Source organism: Elephas maximus, chromosome 24 (assembly GCF_024166365.1).
Source record: "Elephas maximus indicus isolate mEleMax1 chromosome 24, mEleMax1 primary haplotype, whole genome shotgun sequence".
NCBI classification, from domain to species: Eukaryota; Metazoa; Chordata; class Mammalia; order Proboscidea; family Elephantidae; genus Elephas; species Elephas maximus.
Window position 1 is genome coordinate 7,655,400 of NC_064842.1, and position 24,866 is coordinate 7,680,265.

Consider the following 24,866-nt stretch of genomic DNA (forward strand, 5'->3'; position numbering starts at 1 on the left):
ACTTGAGGGCAGTTTTACTTACTTTTTTCCTTTGTTTTATAATTTTAACAGCTATAAGCAATAATAGATAGCCAGAAAAAAAATTGGAATGAACTAATATGTCACATAGTATCATGATACAGCTAGATGTGAAGGGTTGTTGGGCCCCATGTGACAGAAAAAAAAAAAATTCTTATTACTACTTAAGGAACTGTCATATTAGAAGGCCCATGGAGGACTTAAGTTGATGCTTTAGCTTAGGGATTTCCTGTCGTTGTTAGGTGCCGTTGAGTCAGTTCTGACACATAGCGACCCGGTGTACAACAGAGCAAAATACTGCTCTGTCCTGTGCCATCCTCACAATTGTTGCTATGTTTGAGCACTTTGTTGCAGCCACTGTGTCAGTCCATCTCATTGAGGGTCTTCTTCTTTTTCGCTGACCCTCTACTTTACCAAGCATGAAGTCCTTCTCCAGGGATTGGTCCCTCCTTACAACATTCCAAAGTATGTAAGATGAAGTCTTGCCATCCTTGCTTCTAAGAAGCATTTGGCTGTACTTCTTCCAAGGCAGATTTATTCATTCTTCTGGCAGTCTATGGTATATGAAATATTTTTGGTCAGCACTCTAATTCAAAGGCGTCAGTTCTTCTTTGTTCTTCCTTATTCATTGTCTAGCTTTCTCATACATATGAGGCGATTGAAAATACCATGGCTTGAGTCAAGTGTACCTTAGGCCTCAGCGTGACATCTTTGCTTTTGAACACTTTAAAGGATATTTTGCAGCATTTTTGCCCAATACAGTGCATCATTTGATTTCTTGACTGCTGCTTTCAGGGGTGTTGATTGTAGACCCAAGTAAAATGAAGTCCTTGACAACTTCAGTCTTTTCTCCGTTTATCATGATGTTGCTTACTGGTCCAGTTGTGAGGATTTTTGTCTTTGTCAGGTTGAGGTGTAATCCATACTGAAGGCTTTAGTCTTTGCTCTTCATCAGTAAGTGCTTCAAGTCCTTTTCACTTTCTGCAAGGAAGGTTGTGTCATCTGCATATTGCAGGTTGCTAATGAGCCTTCCTCCAATCCTGATGCCCTGTTCTTCTTCATATAGTCCGGCTTTTAGGATTATTTGCTCAGCATACAGATTGAATAAGCATGGTGAAAGGATACAACTCTGAGGCACACCTTTCCTGACTTTAAAGTACGCAGTATACCGTTTTTCTGTTTGAACTACTGCCTCTTAATCTATGCATAGGTTCCTCGTGAGCCTAATTAAGTGTTCTAGGACTCCCATTCTTTGCAATGTTGTCTATGATTTATTACCATCCACACAGTAAAATGCCTTTGCAAAGGCAATAAAACACAAGTAAACATCTTTCTGTCATTCTCTGTTTTCAGCCAAGAGCCATCTGAATGTATTTACTGGTAATTTACTAGTGTATGACACTGAATGAATTTACTAGTGTATGACAATAAGAAAGCCAGTGAACTTCCCTGAACCTCAATTTCTTATCAGGAGGAATGAATGTGTATATTAAAAATTAACTTTAAAGTTACAATGCTAAACATGAGAGTTGATGTGAAGAACAAAAAGATGGTAGATGTGAAATTATTTTGTTGAATAATTTGAAATTAGTATCTCTAAATATTTTTAATATAACCCAAAGTAAATGAGAATCTGAATATTTTATCAAATTGCTTAAATCAAAATAGAAGGCTAATTCCGAAGGCAGGTCCTTGATTGCATGCTACTGGTTCCCAGCCTGCATCAGCGAAGACTTGCTCTATGTAATAATGATGGAGGCCCTGTGTGTTGCAGATGGTTAATGTGCTTGGCTGTTAACCGAAAGGTTGGCAGTTTGAACCCACCCAGATGCCCCTTAGAAGAAAAGCCTGGTGATCTACTTTAGAAAAATCTGCCATTGAAAACCCTGTGGAGTACAGTTCTACTCTGACACACATAGGTCACCATGAATCAGAATTGATTCAGTAACAACTGGTTTGAGTCTTGTTTTCCTGATATGTAATAGAGGAGCCCTGGTGGCTGAAAGATTAGTGGCTTGAACCCACCAGCTGCTCCGCAGGAGAAAAGACCTGGAGATCTGCTCCCATAAAGAATTACAGCCTAGGAAACCCTATGAGGACAGTTCTACTTTGTCATATAGGGTCGCTATGAGTCGGAATAGACTTGACGGCACATGACAACAGCAGTGGTCTTTGGCAGTATCCACATTGTGTTGGTTTGCATTGTGTATATTAATGTCGAATTAAAGATGGAAATGATTTTTATAAGTTATCTTATCCAGACCTTTCAGTTTTCTAAAGACATTGGAGTCTATAGAGCACAGATCACTTGCCCAAGATCAAACAGAAAGTTAGTGGCAACCAAGGTCTGGAATCCAGGCCTCGTTGCTTTATAACCAGGGCTGCATCTTCTCTGTCTCACTGGCTTTGGTTTCTGAGCTGTGGCCCTGCATCGGGATTTCTCTTCTGCTCTGTGTGGCTCCGTCAGTCTCCCTATTAGAGAGGCATTAGAAAACCGCCTTCACTGCAGGGGAGGAAAATGGATCTGCTGCCAGAAAGGTCACATTCAGCCAAGTTCAGGGGTTTGGGGGCGTTATCATTTATTTTGGACAATCTGTATTCTAGAATTCCTCTTTTATTCATATGAAAAATCATGTGTTAGTGAAATATGAAGTTTATTTATTTATAAATGCCTACATATGCTGGACTTTAAAGTGAGAACTATGGCTCCCCCTCCTTCAGCTGTTTTCCCAGCTCCCCTGTAGACTCTGGCGCTGTCGGGTGACCACGTGCTTGGCCATGTGAGAGTGCCTGGTCCTGCCTGTCCCTTTGTGTGGGCGCTGGCCGGGTTGGCCCTGCCTGTCCCTTTGTGTGGGCGCTGGCTGAGCTGCCTCATCTGGGCAGCAGCAGCAGTAGCTGTAATGTGGGCAGGGCCCGTTTGCCAAGTAGAAACATAATTCTCCTCCCTGATACGCAGAGGGAGTGTGTGAAGGCTGGGACCATGCTTGTTTTTTAGGGAGAGAGGAAGAATAACTGTCATGGTCACAAATACGTGGTTTGGACAGCTCCCCAAGAAGCCAGAGGTAGCTTAATAAAGTAGTCAGTGTTGCTGTGCTAAACAGATCTTCTGTCTTAGGCTAAAAAACTGCAGTGAATCTCCAGGAAAAGGCACTTTGCTGTTTGACTAACACATTTAATGGCGTCCTTGGCAATGTTCTGTGTCATGGCTGGGTAACCTGCATACTTCCATTGGCAAAAGCTGCACATGCCTTTGATAAAGTATGGGGTTAAAGGCACCAGACGAACTAGAGAACTTTCTCCACATTCTCTCTGAAAAGTGGCTATCTACTCCTCCAACTCAGCCGCTACCGTTTACCGCATGGAAGGCTAACGGGAGAGCTTATTGTTACTATTACTGTTTTAAGCAAAATGTAAGAAGGTGATTAAGACGATAGACTGCTTTTGATGCCCGCTCTTCAAGTCACTCCATTATGAAGCACACATAAATGAAAAGACTTTTACCAGCAACTTTTTTTTCATAATGAAAATTTGTTGCTCTTGTTAAATGCCATCGAGTTGATTCCAACTCCCAGCTACCCTATAGGACATAGTAGAACTGCCCCATATGGTTTCTAAGGAGCGGCTAGTGGATTCGAACTGCCAGCTTTTAGGTTAGCAGCGGAGCTCTTAACCTCGGCAAGACTAGGGCTCCTAAATGAAAATTTAGGTGACATTAACTAGCCTGGGAAGACAGCTTAGAAAGGTTCTGCATTGTGAACAGGTGGCTTTTTCTGTCCCCAAGGGTAAACTAGAGCTCTGGTGGGAGCTGTAGTCAAAATGTTTACTCTTCTGCTTACCTATGTGTTCATTACTTCACCTAGCTGAAGGTATGATTTTGTCCAGAAAAGACTTACTGGGGCTGCAAGGAGAAAACAAAGTCTGTGGAGTCCCTGACCTCAAGGGAACTCTTAATCTCACTGGGATGTGAAAATGTCTACTTATGAATCAACTTAAGTTACAAAGCAGCACAGGAACGAGAGCAGGGTACTAAAGGGTTCAGCTTTTCTGAGGAGCTGGGGGAGGGTACACAGCAAAGTAGTGAGCAGAGCCAAGGCTTTTTGGAAAACTTGTGAAATCTATTGAGTGAGCGGTTTTATCCAGTCTAACTTTTAGAGGATCATTTGTTTAAGACGTACAAGAAAAGGATTCAGCGGTAAAAGGTTCATTCACTAATTGCTAGGGACAGCTATATGTTTACCTTAATTTGGAATTAAGGAAAGGAAATTTTAACCCCCCCAAAAATTAAAATTACCTACTCAGAGCTATGAGCTCCCTAGGTGTCACTCTCCTACTAACCTAAAGGTTGGCAGTTCAAACCCACCCAGTGTCACCACAGAAGAAAGGTCTGTTGACCTGCTTTCGTAAAGATTACAGCCAAGAAAACACTATGGGGCAGTTCTACTCGGTAACACACGGGGTTGCCATGAGTCAGATTCGACTCGATAGCAACAAGTCTGGTTTGGGTTGGGTTCTCAGTGCTACGGGTGATAAGATAGCAATATGGAACAGATCCTTGAAATAATTCCTTTTTTTCCTTTATTTGGTCTTTCCCTGTATTGTCTCCCCGTTGCTGTGCCCTTTCAGGTCCTCAGCTTATATAATACCATAAACCCAGAAGCCTCTGCTTCTCCTTGCTGCGTGTCCCAGGATTTAGAACCGCTAACCATTCTCTACTACATCGGCAAAACACCCAAGATTGAGCAGCTTTCTAATATGATCGTGAAGTCTTGTAAATGCAGCTAAAATTCTTGGAAGAGTGGTGAGGCGGTAATCACAACGATGCTGGCGATGACAATGACGATGCTGTAACCAGAAAACATAAGGAAGCCTCGATTCATCAGTGTTTAAAAAAAAAAAAAAAAAAATTGAAAAAGCGGTACTAGTTCAAACATTTTGGAAGTTTGTGTTTTGTGAAAACTGGCATCTGAAAAAGCACCAACAAAAAAGCCGAAGGCCTTATTCTACACTTCACCTACTCTGTAAGTGAGAGAGACAAGGAGCAAAACCTTTTTTTTTTTTTTTTAAGAAAAAAATAAACACTGGAAGAATTTGTTAGTGTTAATTATGTGAAAGAAAAAAAAAAAAAAAAAAACAGGCAAACCCCGTTAAGTGGAGTTGCTGTGCATCCCGGCCCTGTCCCATGCCTCACTTGATTTTTCTGTATTGCTATGCAATAGGCACCCCTCCCATTCCCACTCTTAGACTTAACAGTGAATTATTTATTGTGTGTTACTATCTAGTGAACGTTTCATTACCCTTGGGAAAAAAAACAGGTGTCTAAAGTGGAGACCAAATACTTTGCCAGAAACTCATGGATGGCTTAAGGAACTTGAACTCAAACGAGCCAGAAAAAAAGAGAGGTCATGTGAATGGGATGAAAACCCAAGCGAGTTGTTATGACGTGACCCAGCGAGTCTGCGTTAAGATAAAGACCCTGAAAACGCATGCTATGTACCAACTGCCTGAGGAGGCTTCTTGTAAGGTTCAGAAACTGAAAAGTCTGTTAATAAAGGCAACTTTCAGTCAGAATAAGTCTGTAAGATTTTTTTCTTTTCTTTTTCATTGTAAATGGTTCTTGTTCAGCTTAGTAAACCAGTGAAATGTTGAAATGGTTTGACATGTACTGGTCAAACTGTGGACCTGAGGGTATTGCTGCGGAGCTGTGCCCTAGGGTTCCCCCCGCCCCTTCACTTCGGTCGATGTAACCATGCCTATATCATTACAATAGATGGGTACAGAAGCCAGCCTGATGGAAACACGTCTGCAGATCTCTTTTGCAAACTATTAAAACATGAACTACTTTATGTGTAAGGCATAAATTTTCACCATATTTTTAATGTTCTGTAATGATGTCAGCTATTATTAGAGTGTACTTCAGTTTGGGCTCTTTTTAATGATCACTTAGAATCATGTGTTTCCTTTAGCTGGCCAGTACTTTTGTGTAAAACCCCTATATTTTGACTTGCACTACGGATACATGTTTTATAGCATTTGCTCAATGTGCGCTTTGTATATTGTCCATTATTATGACATAAGCTACCTGAGTCCACTTGTTCTTCTTATTTTCTGTTACAAAAAGAATAGATTCAAGTTCAGTGGTCTTCCTTCACCTTCTAAACATCACTACTAGGCATTTCCAACTTCAAAAGTGTTTCTTTTAGGAGAATGAGGAGTGTTATAGATATTTAGATGATTGAGGTGAAATGTCTTACTTTTAGCAGAAACTTAAGGAAATGAAGAATCTGAAACGAAGAATCTTGGAGACAAAGGTTTCTCTAGCTTGGTTTAATCGGTACTTTCACAGAATTCTATGGTTATGAAAGAGAAGACAGTTTATAGCAAACATCTTTCGCTTTCATCAGGTTTTTAGTGTTCCGGGGGACATAATATGATCTACATTTTAGCTGATTTTTTTTTAAAGGGGAAAAAAATGAGGTCAGCTTAAGCCATTCTTTTTATTTCATTGAAGTTAAGGGTTTTTAGAGATGTACTTTGAATATTGAAAGGGTATAAGCCAAATTCTCCCACTATCAACCAGTTTTTCTTTCCCGGGTGAGAGTTACCTGCATCCGAGGTGAGAATTTACCTTGCTTTAGTAGATAATTTGCCCCTCAGTGCAGAGGAGGTGTTGTTATGTTGGGATTTGTAGGATTTCTCACTTTGTCAGGTAGGTCACTTATTGAGCTTTAAGATAGAAACGAATAGGTAAAACAATGCGGTATTTTCAGTTTCCCGAAAGAGCAGCATAGTGAGGAGAGGGCCCAAAGTGAAGTTGTTTGAGATGGCATACTTCTTTTTGTTTGTTTGGAATTTCCTGACCATTCATTAAAATGAAGAAATTGGATTTGCAAATTTGAAGACTGGAAAAGCAAGGGATGGGATACCACCTAGTAAACAATCCTTGTGTTGGGTTTGTAACCCAATCCCAGATTCGGTTGGGCATCAAAATATATATATATATTTTTTTCCTCTGCTACTTTCCCGTTAATTCTGTGTAAATCACTTTTGTTTCTGCAGGTATTTTCCTCTCAGATAGGATGATATTTTGTTTTGTATTATTTTGTCTTTCCTCGTGAATGCACTGATAGTTTAAATGCTCTATTTTAAGATCTCTAGAATCTTTTTTTTTTTTTTAATTTGGGGGTTCTATAAGGTCTTCATTTCTCTTAAGTAAATATTGCCACAGGTGGGAAGGGAGGCGGGAGGGAAGGGGAGAAACGTTAGTAGGCGAGTTGCGGGGGGGGGCAACTGTTTTTGTGTGTTAACAGCAGTACAATTTCATGGTTAGCATGTTTTAAAAATCGAATATTAGAATTCTTATAAGAATACAAGAATAGCTGTTTTGTATTTTGATGATGGATTATGCTGTATTTTAACACCATGTATGTTTGTTTTTGTGGTGCTCTAGCGGTAAATAAATTATTTCAATTATGTGTCCATGTGTTTTTCCTCTCCTGGTATCATCTTTGAGGCTAGAAAACACCTCCAATGCAGACATGGATCTCAAGCGCAGAGATTCACACCACCTTTAAGAGTGCCTTTTGTGTTTTGCTTTCTTAAGGAATAGCCACTTCATAAATGTCATGCTTTGTAGCTCCAGAGCCAGGGCATATCCATCAAGGACTGCAGAAAGCCCTGTGCGGTCTTTTTCCTCTCTTGTTTATTGCTGTTTGCTACGTGTTTGAGATTTAGTTTCCATCCAGCTTGACCGTCTACCAGAAAAAATGCAGAGATGTTTGGACCATGCTTTGGCTTTCTGGTTCTATGTACTGCCAACCCCGGGGCCAAAAGAACCGGTCTAGACAGTATCCCCTGTAGCCCCATAACTTGGAGAGTTGCTCAGCCCGCCAGATACAACAAGAGTCACGTGCTTTTTGGAGGCTGGTCGTTTGGGAGCGACTACTCTCTTAGTTCCAGCCGTACCACTGCACCAAAAACAACCCTTTTCCCCTCAAATCTCCTGGGCTGTTACCTACCAGAGCAGACTTCCCAAAGGAGTTACCTGTTTCTTAATACACAGAACTAAAAAAATAAATAAATAAAAAAGTTGATTGCGGCTCAATCTGGTTGTCTTACTTTACCTAATGAAAGAGCTGGATTGGGCCTGTTGTGCTATGACCCAGAAGCCAATACAAGTGGTTGGGTAGTGTAGCAAGTGCTTCCTTTATGCAGTCTCATCTCTGATCTTTGATACTGAACTTGTAGGTACAGGAAGTGTTTCACTCTCAAGCATTCAGTTCACTCTTCTGAGTAGGGTCGCTGGTTCAGCCCCATCACCCCAGTCCACATCGCGGGTGATGGAGGGTATCGGAGGGTAATGGAAGGAGTTACCTAATAGCTGTACCAACTTTGGCAAATTGGCCAGCTTCTCTGAGCCTCTGTTTCTTTATAATTAGCATGGCCACACATGTTTCGCAGAGTTTTCCCTGTTTGTGTGCCCTTGTTGTTATGAAATCAGTTAGCGCTTGAGAAGTACTTGGCACGATGTTTGGCCTATTGTTGATGATCGGTAAATGGTAGTCTTAATATTTCCCAGCCTGTTCTGTTTTTGGCTTCTTGGGAATCCTGTTTTAATGAGCTTTTCATTTCCAGATTGTAAACTGGAGCCCATACTTCTCTGTCTTGCTATTTACTGAATGTGTAAAACCTGCAGGCCCTAATCTCATAAACTGATCAAGCCATCAGTCCAGAGAATAATCTGTGACTCTATTTAACTGTTTGGCTGTAGCTTACATGATTGAGTAGTTGTTTAAAATAGAGGGGAAATGTTCATTTTAAGACTTGCTTAAACTCACCAACTAAAATTTAAAGAGACAAAGTGGTTAGTCGAATGACTCACTGTTCCTTAAGATGATAACAATGACAGCTGCAATTTGCTGAGCACCTACTGTTTACCAGCATGGTTCTCTGTTAAGTTGTTCAACCTCGCAGTCCACCCTATGATGTAGGTTTTCTTTATATCACTCCATTTTGCGGGGAAGTGAGCAGACTCAGAATGGTTAAATTACTTACCAAAGACCACTCAGCTTGTGAGTGGAAGGTCTACAACTGCATCGTCTAATACATAAGACACTGGCCATATGTGGCTATCGGTCAGTTGAAACATGACTAGCCTGAATTTAGATACGCTGTAAGTGTAAGACACTCACCGAATTTTGAAGACTTAGTACAAAAAAAGGATGTAAAATGTCTCGTCAATAATTTTTATATTGATTACTTGCTGACATAATGATATTTTGGATTTATGGGATTAAATAAAGTATATTGTTAAAATGAATTTCACTTGTCTCTTTTCACTTTTTTCACATGACTACTAGAAAAATGTTATTTATGTAGCTCGTACACATGCCTTGTGTTTTATTTCTGTTAGTGGTATTGTAGAATTTGAAAGCAACTCTGTTTAGCAGCAAAGTCTAAGCCATTCCCATAAGCTATTTTACTAGCCTTTGTAATTAGCATACGATTGAAGATTACTATGTCAAACCCTATGAAACTGCTGTTTTGTAGGCCAAAATTTGTTGAATATTGGCAGCTCCAAACCTAACATTTGGAGCTGATTGGTAAATGTATTAATGAAAATACAAATATAAGACCCTCTGACAAATCTCTTGATAAAATTGATGGTTAAATGTGAGCAATATACTAGTAAATGGAACAGTACAACATACTTCTAAGGAAGTTGTACTATTTTATCAAATGTTTTCAGCTCATAGGAATCTCATTAATATACCCATTTAATGAAATTTTCCTTCCACATTTTCTTAGTTACCTAGTGCTGCTATAACAGAAATACCACAAGTGAATGGTTTGAACAAACAGAAACTTACTTTCTCACAGTTTAGGAGGCTAGAAGTCCATTCAGGGCGCCAGCTTCAGGGAAAGGCTTCCTCTCTCTGTCAGCTCTGGGGGAAGGTCCTTGTCATCAATCTTCCCCTGGTCTAGGAGCTTCTCAGTGCAGAGCCCCAAGTCCAAAGGACGTTCTCTGCTCCTTACTTTTCTTGCTTGGTGGTAATGAGGTCCTTATCTCTGCTCATTTCTATCTCCTTTTATCTCTTATAAGATGAAAAGTGATGAAGGTCACACTCCAGGGAAACTGCCCTTACATGGGATCAGGGCTGTGACCTGAGTAAGGGTGCTGCATCCAACTCTAATCCTCTTTAATATAACCTAGTCTTGCCTCATTAACCACATACAGAGATTAGGATTTACACCACCTAGGAAAATTACTTCAGAAAACAAAATGGAGGACAAACACACAATACTAGGAATTGTGGCCTAGCCAAGTACATATTTTGGGGAGACACTATTCAATCCATTGGATCCCTGGTGGCACAATGGTTAAGAGCTTGGCTACTAACCAAAAGATTGGCACTTTGAATCCACCAGCTGCTCCTTGGAAACCCTATGGGTCAGTTCTACTCTGCCAGATAGGGTCGCTATGAGTTGGAATCAATGGCAAAGGATTTTATTCAATTCATAATACTCATTTAAGAAAAGAAAAAGAAAAGAAAGCCAAAGTACTGTGTTTGTTAGAATCACTTACCTTAAGAAGACACGGTTTTGTGTACGAGAATAAGCTGTGGTCCTTGCCCTTTGCTGACAAGCCTGAGAAGGGGTGGATCCAGGACTTGCGTTCCTGAAGCTTATATAACTGGGGGAAGGGTGGGTTTGCTTTTATAAGAAGAAAGAATCAAAATTAAAATGTTAAAATTAGATTCAAGGACTTAGATGTTGTTAGCTGCCATGGAGTCAGCCCCTGACACGTGGCAACCCCATGCACAACTGAATGAATCGCTGTCTGGTCTCCATGATTGGTTGTGGATCAAACCATGTGCTCTATAGGGATTTCACTGGCTGATTTTTGGAAGTGCATTGCCAAGCTTTTCTCCCTAAGGCCTTAGAAGGGGCTCATAAAAGTGAAAAGCCTGGACAGGTAAACTTTAAGAACTTCACGGCAAACCTGCCTCAGCTTTAGCTAGCACATGTCCGTGTTTCTAATAAAAACTATGACTTTTCAAATCAAGCAAAAACTAGATCCCTTCTCTTTTGTTAAAAAGCCTATTAAATGGGTAGCTCTATACTCCACCTCTCCCATTGTCTCTGCAATCACATCTTCTATTCTGAACACAGAAAAACGAGACCCTCAGATGTGACCCTGGTTTTACTAACATTCCAGGTTCCAGGTAACCGAGGACATGTTATTATTATTATTTTTTTTTTACTACTTTTGAAACATAGTAACTGTAAGATTGGCAACGTCGTTAATGGAAGTATTAGGTAATTGTACCAATGAGTGCGGATGACCTTACCTGAAATTCGGAGGGAATGCTTTCCAATAACTTTCATTCAATAAAAGCCTTGCTTCAGGTTTTTCTCTAATTGCGTCTCTGTTTTCCTGAAATGCTTTGTAGTTGGTTTCTTTATTTCAGAGGGTAAAGTCTGTTCAGAGAAAAGTTGAGTGTGTTCTCTGTAATTGGGCAGAGGTCTAGTAAAAAGGAACAGAATGTACCGAGGAAGACTTTACACTGTGTGATCAAAACTAGGAAAATCATTCGGCCTACAAGAACAGACATAATTAAACAGCAAGGCAAAAAATTAGTGGTGAAGAAAAAGGCCCATATAATCTCCCAGACTTTTCCTTCAAAGTGGGTTTTTCTCTCCCCCATATACCACGCTGACTGAAGGAACACAGATGTGTTACTCAGGTAACATCACAAAGGGCTGGCCAGCCCTGGAAATGGAAACACTCTCATCAGGCCCAAATCTCCACTCTGAATCATATAGAAAATCCTGAATCTCTGGATGTTGGGAGCAAACAAACTAAGAAGTTATGTAATTCGATACTGCTCTAAAGGGAATGTGAAGTCATGCAGTTTGGCTTCTCCTCAAGCATGGGTGGAACACTAATTTCTCATCTGAAATGAAATTAAACAGTACAGAAAGCTGAGGAGAACTTTAAATCAAGGGGTGGCTGTTCATTTCATGAAGTCAACTGTTGAAATCAAATTTCTCATCACCACGTGTTCACATCTTCCCTTCGCTGGTATCCTGGGGTCCTGGGGAGCCATCGGCTGCATTCAGCTCCCAAGAAAGTGGGGAAATGGATACTCCTCAAATCTGACCAAGGTTATGAGGACTTCATCCCCTTTTCATCATCTAAACCCTAATCAAGTCACCTCTAATCCTTACCTTCTTCAGGAAGAGAACATCTCTCTGCCCTATCATTGTGTGTTGGGCAAATGGAGAACAAAACCTTAGTTCACTGGTATTCAGATCAATAGAAACAGTGCTGAGGGGGCTCTGCCTAAGGAATTTCACCTGAGCTGTGGCTACCCCTGGATCTTATTTAGATAACATGATCCTAGACTTCATGCTTATGGCATGAGACATGGAGGTTTTGAAGGAGGGCTTGAGTGTATGTGGCATGTGGAACAAGATGTGAATATTATCCTCTTCTGGCAAATTATATTTTCCAAAGATGGCTCCCATGATATATTTCATCTCACCTGCTTGTCTTTGAAGTCAGCACCCCTCCCGTGAAGTGTGGGGTCTATATCTTCTCTCCTTGAACTTGGCTGGGCTTGTGACTACAGTGGAAGTGGTGCTATATGATTTCCAAAGGTAGGTCCTAAAAGGCAACACAGCTTTTGCCTGGTTCTCTTGCGATGCTTGCTCTTGGAACGAGCTGCCATGCTGTGAGGAAGCTCAGGCTACATGAAGAGATTACATGTAAGTGTTCCAGCCAACAGCCTGGTGGAGATCCCACCTGACAGTTGACATCGACAGATATGTGAGTGAGGGAGCCACCAACCTCAGCCACTGACTTTATGCAAATGTGCTGAAGACCTCAAGTAAGAGTTACCTTAGGTAGGTTCAGTGAACCCCCAGAGCCATGACATGTAATGAAAATAATTATTGATATTTTAAGTCACCAATTTGGCACGATTGGTTATGCAGCAATAATAGTTAGAAGGATTACTATTTTTGCTTTTGGTGCCCTGGTGTCACAGTGGTTAAGCATTTGTCTGCTAATCAAAAGGTCAGCAGTTCGAAGCCACCAGCTGCTCCTTGGGAACCCTGTGAGGCAGTTCTACTCTGTCCTATAGGGTCGCCATGAGTCGGAATCGACTCAACAGCAATGGGTTTGGGTTTCTTTTTTTTAATTAAGAAGTTAACTGTATGACCTTTAAATTATTGATTAAATTAAGAGTTCCTATAAAATAGGAGAATTTAACTAGGTGATCTGCATGGTCCATTTGAACTAAAAAATAACTTTTTTTTATGAGCTAAAAATGTCAGTGAGTTCAGTCTTTTAGCAGCTTCTCATCTTACAGGAACTACATTAATTGTTGGAGATTTAGAGATATGAAATCCACAGTCTCGTACTTGAGAATCTCCTGGTCTCCTGAAAGAGGTAGATACATAACTAAAGTACAATCTGAAAGCCTAAAACAAATCAAATATTTGGAGCCCTGGTTAAGCAGTGGTTAAGAGCTTGGCTGTTAACCAAAAGGTCATCAGCTCAAATTCACCTGCTGCTCCTTGGAAACCCTATGTGGCAGTTCTACTCTGTCCTATAGGGTCGCTATGAGTTGAAGTCGACTTGATGGCAACGGGTTTGGTTTTGGTTTGATAATGTGATAGGCACTCTGCTAAGTGTTGGGAACACAGTAGTGTTGGAAGACAGATACGTGGAGACATGGAGGGACGTGGAGACAGACTAGTGGTCTATATGCAAGATGCATTGGCTGTGTATCATGGTCTGGATGGTTATGTTTAACCACATAAATTTGCTTTTTTTTTGTGTTCCAGAAAAGATTGAATATTGACAATTTCCCATGGACTCGCAGAGTCAACAGGACTCTGGGAGACCAGACTTGAAGATTAGCAGCTATTAAGGACTGTCTGGATGGACAGGAGGCAGGAAGGAGAGAGTACAACCACATATGGCCAGAATAGCTTGATGGGGGTGCTGCTGCCCCTGAAACTGTGAGAACGACGTCCTAATGCTTCCCTCACTCGATGTGGGAAGTCCCAGGAGAAAGCATCGAATTAGTTGAGCTTAGGTCATGGGTCAATCCCTTTGGTGGAACACGAATTTTAGAGGCAGGATCTAGTCCCCTTGGCTCCTGTGGTGGGGACAGCAAAAGGAAGTTACCCTCCCCGCAAGACTGTGCTTGAAAGATGTAATTCCACATGAGAGAACATTGGGTTTATCAGGAAGGGAGATGGGGGCTGGGCCACCGAATATTTACTAATGTTTACCTCAGAAGTACAGGGGAGAGTGACTAATTACTTTCAGGGAAAGTCAAGGAATGATAAACTATATACAAAGTAACTTTTACCAACCTGTTGGTAGCCAGATTATTTCTGCCAAAACAGGGAAAGTTTGGGGCCAATTAGACCAATCTCGTATACCTAGTGTTCTTTGTAAAACACTTGGACAACATCTACAGTTGTGGGATGGACCACAACCCTCACACCCTCTCCTAAAAAAAAAAAAAAAAACTCTCCTAGATGGACACTATTAGCAGTCCTAACACTGTGGTTCCAAACCAAGGTACACGGCACAGTCATCTGGAGAGCTTTCAAAATGACAAATTCCTATGGGTACGTCCATCCCAGGTCTACTGTATCAGAATCACTTCGAGGGTGGGAAGGGGATTATATATATATAAATATAATACATATGTATATTCCAGGTAAATCCCATATAGTCCAATTCCAGTATTTGTGTGTAACTCTCGAATCACATGGAAACCCTGGTGGTATAGTGGTTAAGAGCTACTGCTGCTAACCAAAAGGTTGGCAGTTCAAATCTACCAGGTGCTCCTTAGAAACACTATGGAGCAGTTCTGCGCTGTCCTATAGGGTTGCTGTGAGTCTGAATCAAAGGCGATGGGTTTGGGTTTTTTTTTTTGGTCTAATCACATGGGATTTCTTTTTTTTTGCTTTTGAGTGGATTTCAACTCATGGAGATCCCATGTATGTCAGAGTGGAAATGTGCCCCACAGGATTTTTCAATAGCTGATATTTCAGAAGTAGATCACCAGGCCTTTGTTCCAAGATGCTCCTGGGTAGACTAGCGTCACCAACCTTTGGTTAGCAGCCCAGAGCATTAACAGTTGTGCCACCCGGGGACTCCTAGTGGAATATAAATCAGAGAGAAAATATTCACAAAACTTGAACCATTTCAGTGCTGACTGCACATATTTGAAAGACAACCAGTCGGAAGGTGAGTATAGATAATCTCACGTGGTAACTCACTTCTCCAGGGATTTCAGTAATGTTGGCTCCATCCTCCAGTAGGAGATGCTTGTGTATCTCTCTAGCTCTCCAAAAGCAATGTTGCCCATCTCTTAAAAAATAAATAAGTAAGCATCTTTATCCCTATTCCATCGAATTGTGAGGGCAGGGTTAGATCTCTTGGGAGAATGTTAAATACCGAACACAATGTGTTTAGAGGATCACAGTTTAAGTCATTTCATCCCCCAAAAAAGATGTATCCCAGGGCAAAAAGGATTGCTTCTTCACATGGTGGTGGCTTCAGGAGGCTGTAATGGAATTTTGGCAAGTGGGGGGCCTGTGATCCGTCATCTCAACTAGACATTTCCTTTGGGCCTGAGTTTTTGTATGGGAACTTTCTTGAAAGTTTCTTTTGTACAAAGTCCTTCCCTCATGTCAGCTCTTGACTGTTTCTTCCCAATTGATAGAGAATTCTGGCTTTGCTACGAATCCCCAATCTATCTCATCCAATAAAGAGAGAGATTCAATTTTGCTACTTTTTCCCAAAATAAAGTCATCCACTAGTTAATTCATCTTAAGTAGCCAAAATAACTCTGTGTTTCTTGTTTTTAATCGCTGCTCTGGTATCTGTATACCCATCTTTAATAAGAAACGTTTCTGACAGAAGAGGCACATTTTCTAGGCATCTGACCGTTTTCCCTGCAACAGCGGAGTAACTGGCTCAGGCATTGGTTTTCCTCATCCAGCTCCTGCTTTCCTGACGCAGAGAGAAGTGGACTGAGTCAAGAACTGACTTGTCTGTGGGGCCCAGTATACACGCTTAATTTGTTCACGGGAACCAGGTTGCCACACTTTATTTCTAAGGAAAACAGACCCTGCGTGAGAATTCGAATGTATGACCTCTAGAGTCCTGAGATAAATTTTGTGAAAATGCCAATTCCTAGTGCCTGACCAAGGAGCCCTGGTGGCACAAAAGTTAAGAGCTCAGCTGCTAACAGAAAGATTGGTGGTTCCAACTCACTCAGCGGCTCTGCAGGAGAAAGACCTGGTGAGCTGCTACCGTAAAGATTGTCGTTGTTAGGTGCCACTGAGTTGGTGTCAAATCATAGCCACCTCAGGTACAACAGAACAAAACGTCGCCCGGTCCTGTGCTATCCTTACAATCATGCTTGAGCCCATCGCTGCAGCCACGGTGTCCGTCCATCTCATTGAGGGTCTTCCTCCTTTTTGATGACCCTCTACTTTATCAAGCGTGATGTCCTTCTCCTTGGACTGGCCTCTTCTGATAACATGTCCGAAGTATGTAAGACCAAGTCTCACCACCCTTGCTTCTAAGGAGCGTTCTGGCTGTACTTCTTCCAGGGCAGATTTGTTCGTTCTTCTGGTATGTTCAATATCCTTCACCAACAGTCAACAGCCTAGGAAACCCTATGGGGCAGTTCTACTCTGTCACATGGAGTCGCTATAAGTTGAAATCGACTCTACGCCAGCTAACAAAAACGACAAGAGTGCCTGACACACAACAGGTGCGCAATAGATCTCAGCGCCGCTCTTCTCCACAAAAGCGTCATCCTGCTGCTCTCCTCCACTCGTGCTGTCTTCCTTAGTGGGTACCCTCCTCTGGAGAGAGCTTCCGTGCTTGCTTCTAATCTATTCCATTAAGATTTGCTTGACAGCTATTACCTGCTGGTCCAGTGCCTCTCATGCAATTTGCTCATCACTTAGGAGGTACACACCAAAGTGGGTGAGAGCCACGGTCCACAGATCCCTCCCGTCTTCACAGCTCTTCAAGTACCCACTTCTCTTAGAAAGCTTCCCTGGCTGCAACTGTACCAGAGTACCCCAGAGGGCAATTGGGCATTGTCTGATGTCCTTGAGGAGAGGAGAAAATCTGTTGTTTGAGGGCAGGGGAAGGTAGCTGTGCCCTGATACATGCTGAAAGTTTGGCACCCTGGGAATTGTCTCAGCTGGTTCTGCAAAGGTTGTCTGCCCCTTACCACGGCAAAACACAATGGCTTTTAAGGAATGTTTGAATAAAACATTTTCCAGGCCATATTTATCCCTCTGCAGGACTATGTTATATGTGACAGCATTCCAACTTTGAGGCAAGGCTTATGCCAATCCACACAGGCAATTACAGCTGACACATTTCATGGGCTTTTGGTCAAACTTTCAATAGACCAGAAGGAAAACCCACAAAGAAAAATGTTGCCAATAAAGGGAACCAGCTGGAGTCAGGCACGGAGCCTCAGAGTAGAACTATCTTCCTCAGCTTACCTTGCTTTGGCCCTTCTCCTGCCTGGCTGCTTCTCCTGCCTAAAATCACCACGAGGTCAAGTGGGAGGGGGTGATATGCCCGATGCTGTGTGGTATGCTTGAATATGGCTGTCAGTGGTGGGCAATACGTGGGTATGGCCCACCTGAGGCTGTACCTGCAAAGCTCTGTGCCCCACTTCTGAAGAGTAGAGTAGTTTAATACTTCAAGCCACCTGCAGTGATGTCACAGTTAGCCTGAAACCAGCCCTCACACCATGAAAATGCAATAAAAAGCCAAACCAGTTGCCATCGTGTCGATTCGACCTTATGGTGACTCTATAGGGTTTTTAATGGCTGTGATCTTTCAGAAGTAGATTGCCAGGCCTTTCATCTGAGGTGCCTCTGTGTAAATTTGAACCACCAAATGCTTAATTGTTTGCACGGCCCAGGAACTCCTAAGGAAGTGCAATATAGGTAGCATAAAAAGGATCTATCTGCTCCCACCTCTGAGACCACCCGGTCACTAGCAAGTACACTGGTGAATACAGAAACTACGAAGTAAACCAAATACATTTCTGGGAAAGTTGTGATGTCATTTTCTAACTACGTATCCCTGTTAACTCTCATCTGACAAGCCTCACAAACAAAGAAAACACTATCTTGAGGTTTCTATGATATTTAGCAACATAAACCAGCAGTTCAAAAAGGAAGTCTGTTCCGTGGATGGCTTTGGAAATTTCCATGGCTTTAGGGGTATTGTTCTGATCACTGACATTTTTTTATTCCCCCAAGCTCTACGCAGCTTTATCATAGCAATTGATTAATTGAGCCAAATGAATTAATAGAAAGCCTAAATATGAGATATCATTTTTAAAAATTTAAATTAAAAACATTAATGCTTTCAAGTATTCAAAGTATAGTGACTCAAGGGTATAGAAAATTTTATAATAGAGGCCTCAGCAGGCTTATTTTAACAAATACATAATACAGATAAGACACAATTATTTTTTTTAATAATTTTTATTGTGCTTTAAGTGAAAGTTTACAAATCAAGTCAGTCTCTCACACAAGAACCCATATACACCTTGCTATGCACTCCCAATTACTCTCCCCCTGATGAGACAGCCCGCTCTCTCCCTCCACTCTCTCTTTTCATGTCCATTTCGCCAGCTTCTAACTCCCTCTACCCTCTCATCTCCCCTCCAGGCAGGAGATGCCAACATAGTCTCAAGTGTCCACCTGATCCAAGAAGCTCACTCCTCACCAGCATCCCTCTCCAACCCATTGTCCAGTCCAATCCATGTCTGAAGAGTTGGCTTTGGGAATGGTTCCTGTCCTGGGGCAACAGAAGGTCTGGGGGCCATGACCACTGGGGTCCTTCTAGTCTCAGTCAGACCACTAAGTCTGGTCTTATGAGAATTTGGGGTCTGCATCCCACTGCTCTCCTGCTCTCTCAGGGGTTTTCTGTTGTGTTCCCTGTCAGGACAGTCATCAGTTGTAGCTGGGCACCATCTAGTTCTTCTGGTCTCAGGATGATGTTGTCTCTGGTTCATGTGGCCCTTTCTGTCTCTTGGGCTCGTAATCGCCTTGTGTCCTTGGTGTTCTTCATTCTCCTTTGATCCAGGTGGGCTGAGACCAATTGATGCATCTTAGGTGGCTGCTTGCTAGCGTTTAAGACCCCAGATGCCACTCTTCAAAGTGTGATGCAGAATGTTTTCTTAATAGATTTTATTAAGCCAATTGACTTAGATGTCCTCTGAAACCATGGTCCCCGGACCCCTACCCCTGCTACGCTGGCCTTCAAGGCATTCAGATTACTCAGGAAACTTCTTTGCTTTTGGTTTAGTCCAATTGTGCTGACCTCCCCCGTTTTGTGTGCTGTCTTTCTCTTCACTTAAAGTAGTTCTTATCTACTAAGTGAATGCCCTTCTCCCTCCCTCCCTCCTTCACCCCTCTCGTAACCACAAAAGAATGTTTTCTTCTCAGTTTAAACTATTTCTCAAGTTCTTATAATAGTGGTCTTATACAATATTTGTCCTTTTGCAACTGACTAATTTCACTCAGCATAATGCCTTCCAGGTTCCTCCATGTTATGAAATGTTTCACAGATTCCTCACTGTTCTTTATCGATGTGTAGTATTCCATTGTGTGAATAGACCATAATTTATTTATCCATTCATCAGTTGATGGGCACCTTGGTTGCTTCCGTCTTTTTGCTATTGTGAACAGTGCTGTAATAAACCTGGGTGTGCATATATCTTATTTCTCTAGGATATATTCCAAGGAGTGGGATTGCTGGATCATATGGTAGCTCTATTACTAGCTTTTTAAGGAAGTGCCAGATTGATTTCCAAAGTTGTTGTACCATTTTACATTCCCACCAGCAGTGTATGAGTGTTCCAATCTCTCCACAGCCTCTCCAACAGTTATTATTTTGTGTTTTTTGGATTAATGCCAGCCTTGTTGGAGTGAGATGAAATCTCACTGTAGTTTTGATCTGCATTTCTCTAATGGCTAATGATCGTGAACATTTCCTCATACATCTGTTAGTTACTTGAATGTCTTCTTTAGTGAAGTGTCTATTCACATCTTTTACCCATTTTTTAATTGGGTTGTCTTTTTGCAATTGAATTTTTGCAGTATCATGTAGATTTTAGAGATCAGGCGCTGATCAGAAATGCCATAGCTAAAAACTTTTTCCCAGTCTGTAGGTAGTCTTTTTATCTTTTTGGTGAAGTCTTTGGATGAGCATAGGTGTTTGATTTTTAGGAGCTCCCAGTTATCTAGTTTTTCTTCCACATTCTTTATAATGTTTTGTATACTGTTTATGTCATGTATTAGGGGTCCTAATATTGTCCCTATTTTTTCTTCCGTGATCTTTATCGTTTTAGATTTTACATTTAGGTCTTTGATCCATTTTGAGTTAGTTTTTATGGGCCTTGTTTTGTTTTTTTGCAGATGGATGTCCAGTTATGCCAGCATCATCTGTTAAAAAGACTGTCTTTTCCCCATTTAACTGTTTTCGGGCCTTTGTCAAATATCAACTGCTCATATGGGGATGGATTTATGTCTGGATTCTCAATTCTGTTCCATTGGTTCATGTATCTGTTGTTGTACCAGTACCAGGCTGTTTTGACTACTGTGGTGGTATAATAGGTTCTAAAATCAGGTAAAGTAAGGCCTCCCACTTTGTCCTTCTTTTTCAGTAATGCCTTATTTATCCAGGGCCTCTTTCCCTTCCATAGGAAATTGGTGATTTGTTTCTCCATCTCATTAAAGAATGTCCTTGGGACTTGGATCGGAATTGCATTAAATGTATAGATCGCTTTTGGTAGAGTAGACATTTTTATAATGTTAGGTCTTCCTATTCACGAGCAAGGTATGTTCTTCCACTTATGTAAGTCTCTTTTGGTTTCTTGCAGAAGTGTACTGTAGTTTTCTTTGTATAAATCTTTTACATCTCTGATAAGATTTATTCCTAAGTATTTTATCTTCTTGGAGGCTACTGTAAATGGCATTGATTTGGTGATTTCCTCTTTGATGTTCTTTTTGTTGGTGTAGAGGAATCCAACTGATTTTTGTATGTTTATCTTGTATCCCGGTACTCTGCTGAACTCTTTTATTAGTTTCAGTAGTTTTCTGGAGGATTCCTTAGGGTTTTCTGTGTATAAGATCACGTCATCTGCAAATAGAGATACTTTGACTTCTTCCTTGCCAAATCTGGATGCCCTTTATTTCTTTATCTAGCCTAATTGCTCTGGCTAGGACTTCCAGCGCAATGTTGAATAAGAGTGGTAATAACGGGCATCTTTGTTTGGTCCCTGATCTCAATGGGAATGTTTTCAGGCTCTCTCCATTTAGGGTGATGTTGGTTGTTGGCTTTGTATAAATGCCCTTTATTATGTTGAGGAATTTTCCTTCTATTCCTGTTTAGCTGAGAGTTTTTGTCATGAATGAGTGTTGAACTTTGTTAAACGCCTTTTCTGCATCAATTGATAAAATCATGTGATTCTTGTCTTTTGTTTTATTTATGTGGTGGATTACATTAATTGTTTTTCTAATGTTGAACCATCCCTGCATACCTGGTATGAATCCCACTTGGTCATCGTGAATTATTTTTTTAATATGTTTTTGAATTCTATTCGCTAGAATTTTGTTGAGGATTTTTGTATCCACTTTCATGAGGGATATAGGTCTCTAATTTTCTTTTCTTGTGGTGTCTTTACCTGGTTTTGGTATCAGGGATATGGTGGCTTCATAGAATGAGTTTGGTAGTATTCCATCCTTTTCTATGCTCTGAAATACCTTTAGTAGTAGTGGTGTTAACTCTTCTCTGAAAGTTTGATAGAACTCTGCAGTGAAGCCATCCGGACCAGGGCTTTTTTTTGTTGGGAGTTTTTTGATTACCTTTTCAAGCTCCTCTTTTGTCATGGGTCTATTTAGTTGTTCTACCGCTGCTTGTGTTAGTTTAGGTAGGTAGTGTCTTTCTAGGAATTCATCCATTTCTTCTAGGTTTTCAAATTTGTTTGAGTATAGTTTTTCATAGTAATGTGATATGATTCTTTTAATTTCAGTTGGGTCTGTTGTAATATTGCCCATCTCATTTCTCCTTTGGGTTATTTGCTTCCTCTCCTGTTTTTCTTTTGTCAGTTTGGCCAATGGTTTCTCAATTTTGTTGATTTTTTCCAGAAAAACAGCTTTTGGTCTTGTTAATTCTTTCAGTTGTTTTTCTGTTTTCTATTTCATTTAGTTCAGCTCTAATTTTTATTATTGTTTTCTTCTGGTGCCTGTGGGTTTCTTTTGTTGCTCTCTTTCTATTTGTTCAAGTCTTAGGGATAATTCTTTGATTTTGGCCCTTTCTTCTTTTTGGATGTGTGCATTTATTGATATAAATTGGCCTCTGAGCACCGCTTTTGCTGTGTCCAAAAGGTTTTGATAGGAAGTGTTTTCATTCTCATTGGATTCTAGGAATTTCTTTATTCCATCCTTAATGTCTTGTGTAGTCCAGTCTTTTTTGAGCAGGGTATTGTTCAGTTTCCAAGTGTTTGATTTCTTTTCCCTGCTTTTCCTGCTATTGATTTCTACTTTTATGGCCTTATGGCCAGAGAAGATGCTTTGTAATATTTCAATGTTTTGGATTCTGCTAAGGCCTGCTTTATGACCTAATACGTGGTCTATTCTACAGAATGTTGCATATGCGCTAGAAAAGAAAGTATAGGTGGTTGCTGTTGAGTGGAGTGTTCTGTATATGTCTACGAGGTCAAGTTGGTTGATCGTGGCATTTAGATCTTCCATGTCTTTATTGAGCTTCTTTTTGGATGTCCTATCCTCCCCCAAAAGTGGTGTGTTGAAGTCTCCTACTATTATTGTGGAGCTGTCTATCTCACTTTTCAATGCTGATAGAGTTTGTTATATGTATCTTGGAGCCCTGTCATTGGTGCATCAATATTTAATATGGCTATATCTTCTTGGTTTACTGTCCCTTTAATCATTAGTGTCCTTCCTTATCCTTTCTGGTAGATTTAACTTTAGTCTATTTTGTCAGAAACAAATATTGCCACTCTTGCTCTTTTTTTGATTGTTTGCTTGATGTATTTTTTTCCATCCTTTGAGTTTTAGTTTGTTTGTGTCTCTAAGTCTAAGGTGTGTCTCTTCTAGGCAGCATATAGATGGATCTTGTTTTTTAATCCATTCTGCCACTCTCTGTCTCTTTATTGGTGCATTTAGTCCATTTGCATTCCGGGTAATTATGGATAGGTATGAATTTAGTGCTATCATTTTGATGTCTTTTTTTGTGTGTTGTTGACAGTTTCTTTTTCCCACTTGATTTTATGTGCTGATTAGATTTTCTTTATATATTGTCGTTATATTTGTTGTTGTGGATTTTGCTTCTGCTGAGTCTGTATTTTTCCCTCGTATTTTATTTTGATGAGTAGGATAGTTTGTCTCCTTTGTGGTTACCTTATTATTTACCCCTATTTTTCTAAATTTAAAACTAACTTTTATTTATTTGTATAGCTGTATCTTCCCCTCCATATGGAAGGTTTATGATTACATTTCTTGGTCCCTCTTTATTATTTTAATGTTGTCTTCTTTTATACAATAACATCGCCGTTACCTTGTGTTGGGCTTTTTTTTTTTTTTTTAAATCTTGCTTTGTTTTTTTTTTTATTTTCCTGCCTGGGTTGACTTCTGGTTGCTCTGCCCAGTGTTCTAGTCTTGGGTTGATACCTGATATTATTGATTTTCTAACCAAAGAACTCCCTTTAGTATTTCTTGTAGTTTTGGTTTGGTTTTTATGAATTCCCTCAACTTGTGTTTATCTGGAAATGTCTTAATTTCACCTTCGTATTTAAGAGACAGTTTTGATGAATATATGATTCTTGGCAGGCAATTTTTTTCCTTCAATTTTTTTGAATATGTCATCCCATTGCCTTCTTGACTGCGTGGTTTCTGCCGAGTAGTCCGAGCTTATTCTTATTGGCTCTCCTTTGTAGGTGACTTTTCTTTTATCCCTCTCTGCTCTTATAATTGTCTCTTTATATTTGGTTTTGGCAAGCTTGATTATAATATGTCTTGGTGACTTTCTTTTAAGATCTACCTTATGTGGAGATCGATGAGCATCTTTGATAGATATCTTCTCATCTTTCACAATATCAGGGAAGTTTTCTGCCAACAAATCCTCAACAATTTTCTCTGTATTTGCTATTGTCCCTCCCTGTTCTGGTACTCCAGTCACTGGTAGGTTTTTTCTCTTGATAGAGTCCCACATAATTCTTAAGGTTTCTTCATTTTTTTTAATTCTTTTGTCTGATTTTTCTTCAGATATATTAGTACCAAGTGATTTATCTTCGAGTTCAGAAATTCTAGCTTCCACTTGCTCAATTCTGCTCCTCTGACTTTCTATTGAGTTATCTAATTCTGTAATTTTATTGTTAATCTTCTGAATTTCTGATTGCTGCCTGTCTATGAATTTTTCCAGCTTATTGAACTTTTCATTATGTTCCTGAATAATCTTTCTGAGTTCTTCAGTTGCTTTATCTGTGTGTTCCTTGGCTTGTTCTGCGTATTGCCTCATTTCCTTCCTGATGTCTTGAAGGGTTCTGTATATTAAACGTTTGTATTCTGCATCTGGTAATTCCAGGAATGCACTTTCATCTAAAAGATCCCTGGATTCTTTGTTTTGAGAGCCTGTTGAGTTGATCATGGCCTGTTTCTTTATGTGACTTGATATTGATTGTTGTCTCCGAGCCATCTATACGTTATTGTATTAGTTTATGCTTGCTTACCGTTTCGTAGCTGCTTGC

At 40.5% G+C, this 24,866-nt stretch overlaps 1 protein-coding gene across 3 annotated transcripts in view; it reads left to right on the top strand.

Annotated features, from left to right (window-relative positions):
* The window catches only part of TGFB2 (transforming growth factor beta 2), a 109,563-nt gene extending 102,347 nt beyond the window's left edge, over positions 1 to 7,216 (top strand). The window contains exon 8 of one of the 3 annotated variants that reach the window (XM_049868632.1): positions 4,642 to 7,216. In XM_049868632.1, coding sequence (XP_049724589.1) covers positions 4,642 to 4,800 — 159 coding nt within the window. In that variant the 3' untranslated portion in view covers positions 4,801 to 7,216. The remainder of the gene's footprint in view (positions 1 to 4,641) is intronic. The other 2 variants (XM_049868633.1, XM_049868634.1) reach the window with 2 other exon arrangements.
* Positions 7,217 to 24,866: the final 17,650 nt, after the last annotated feature.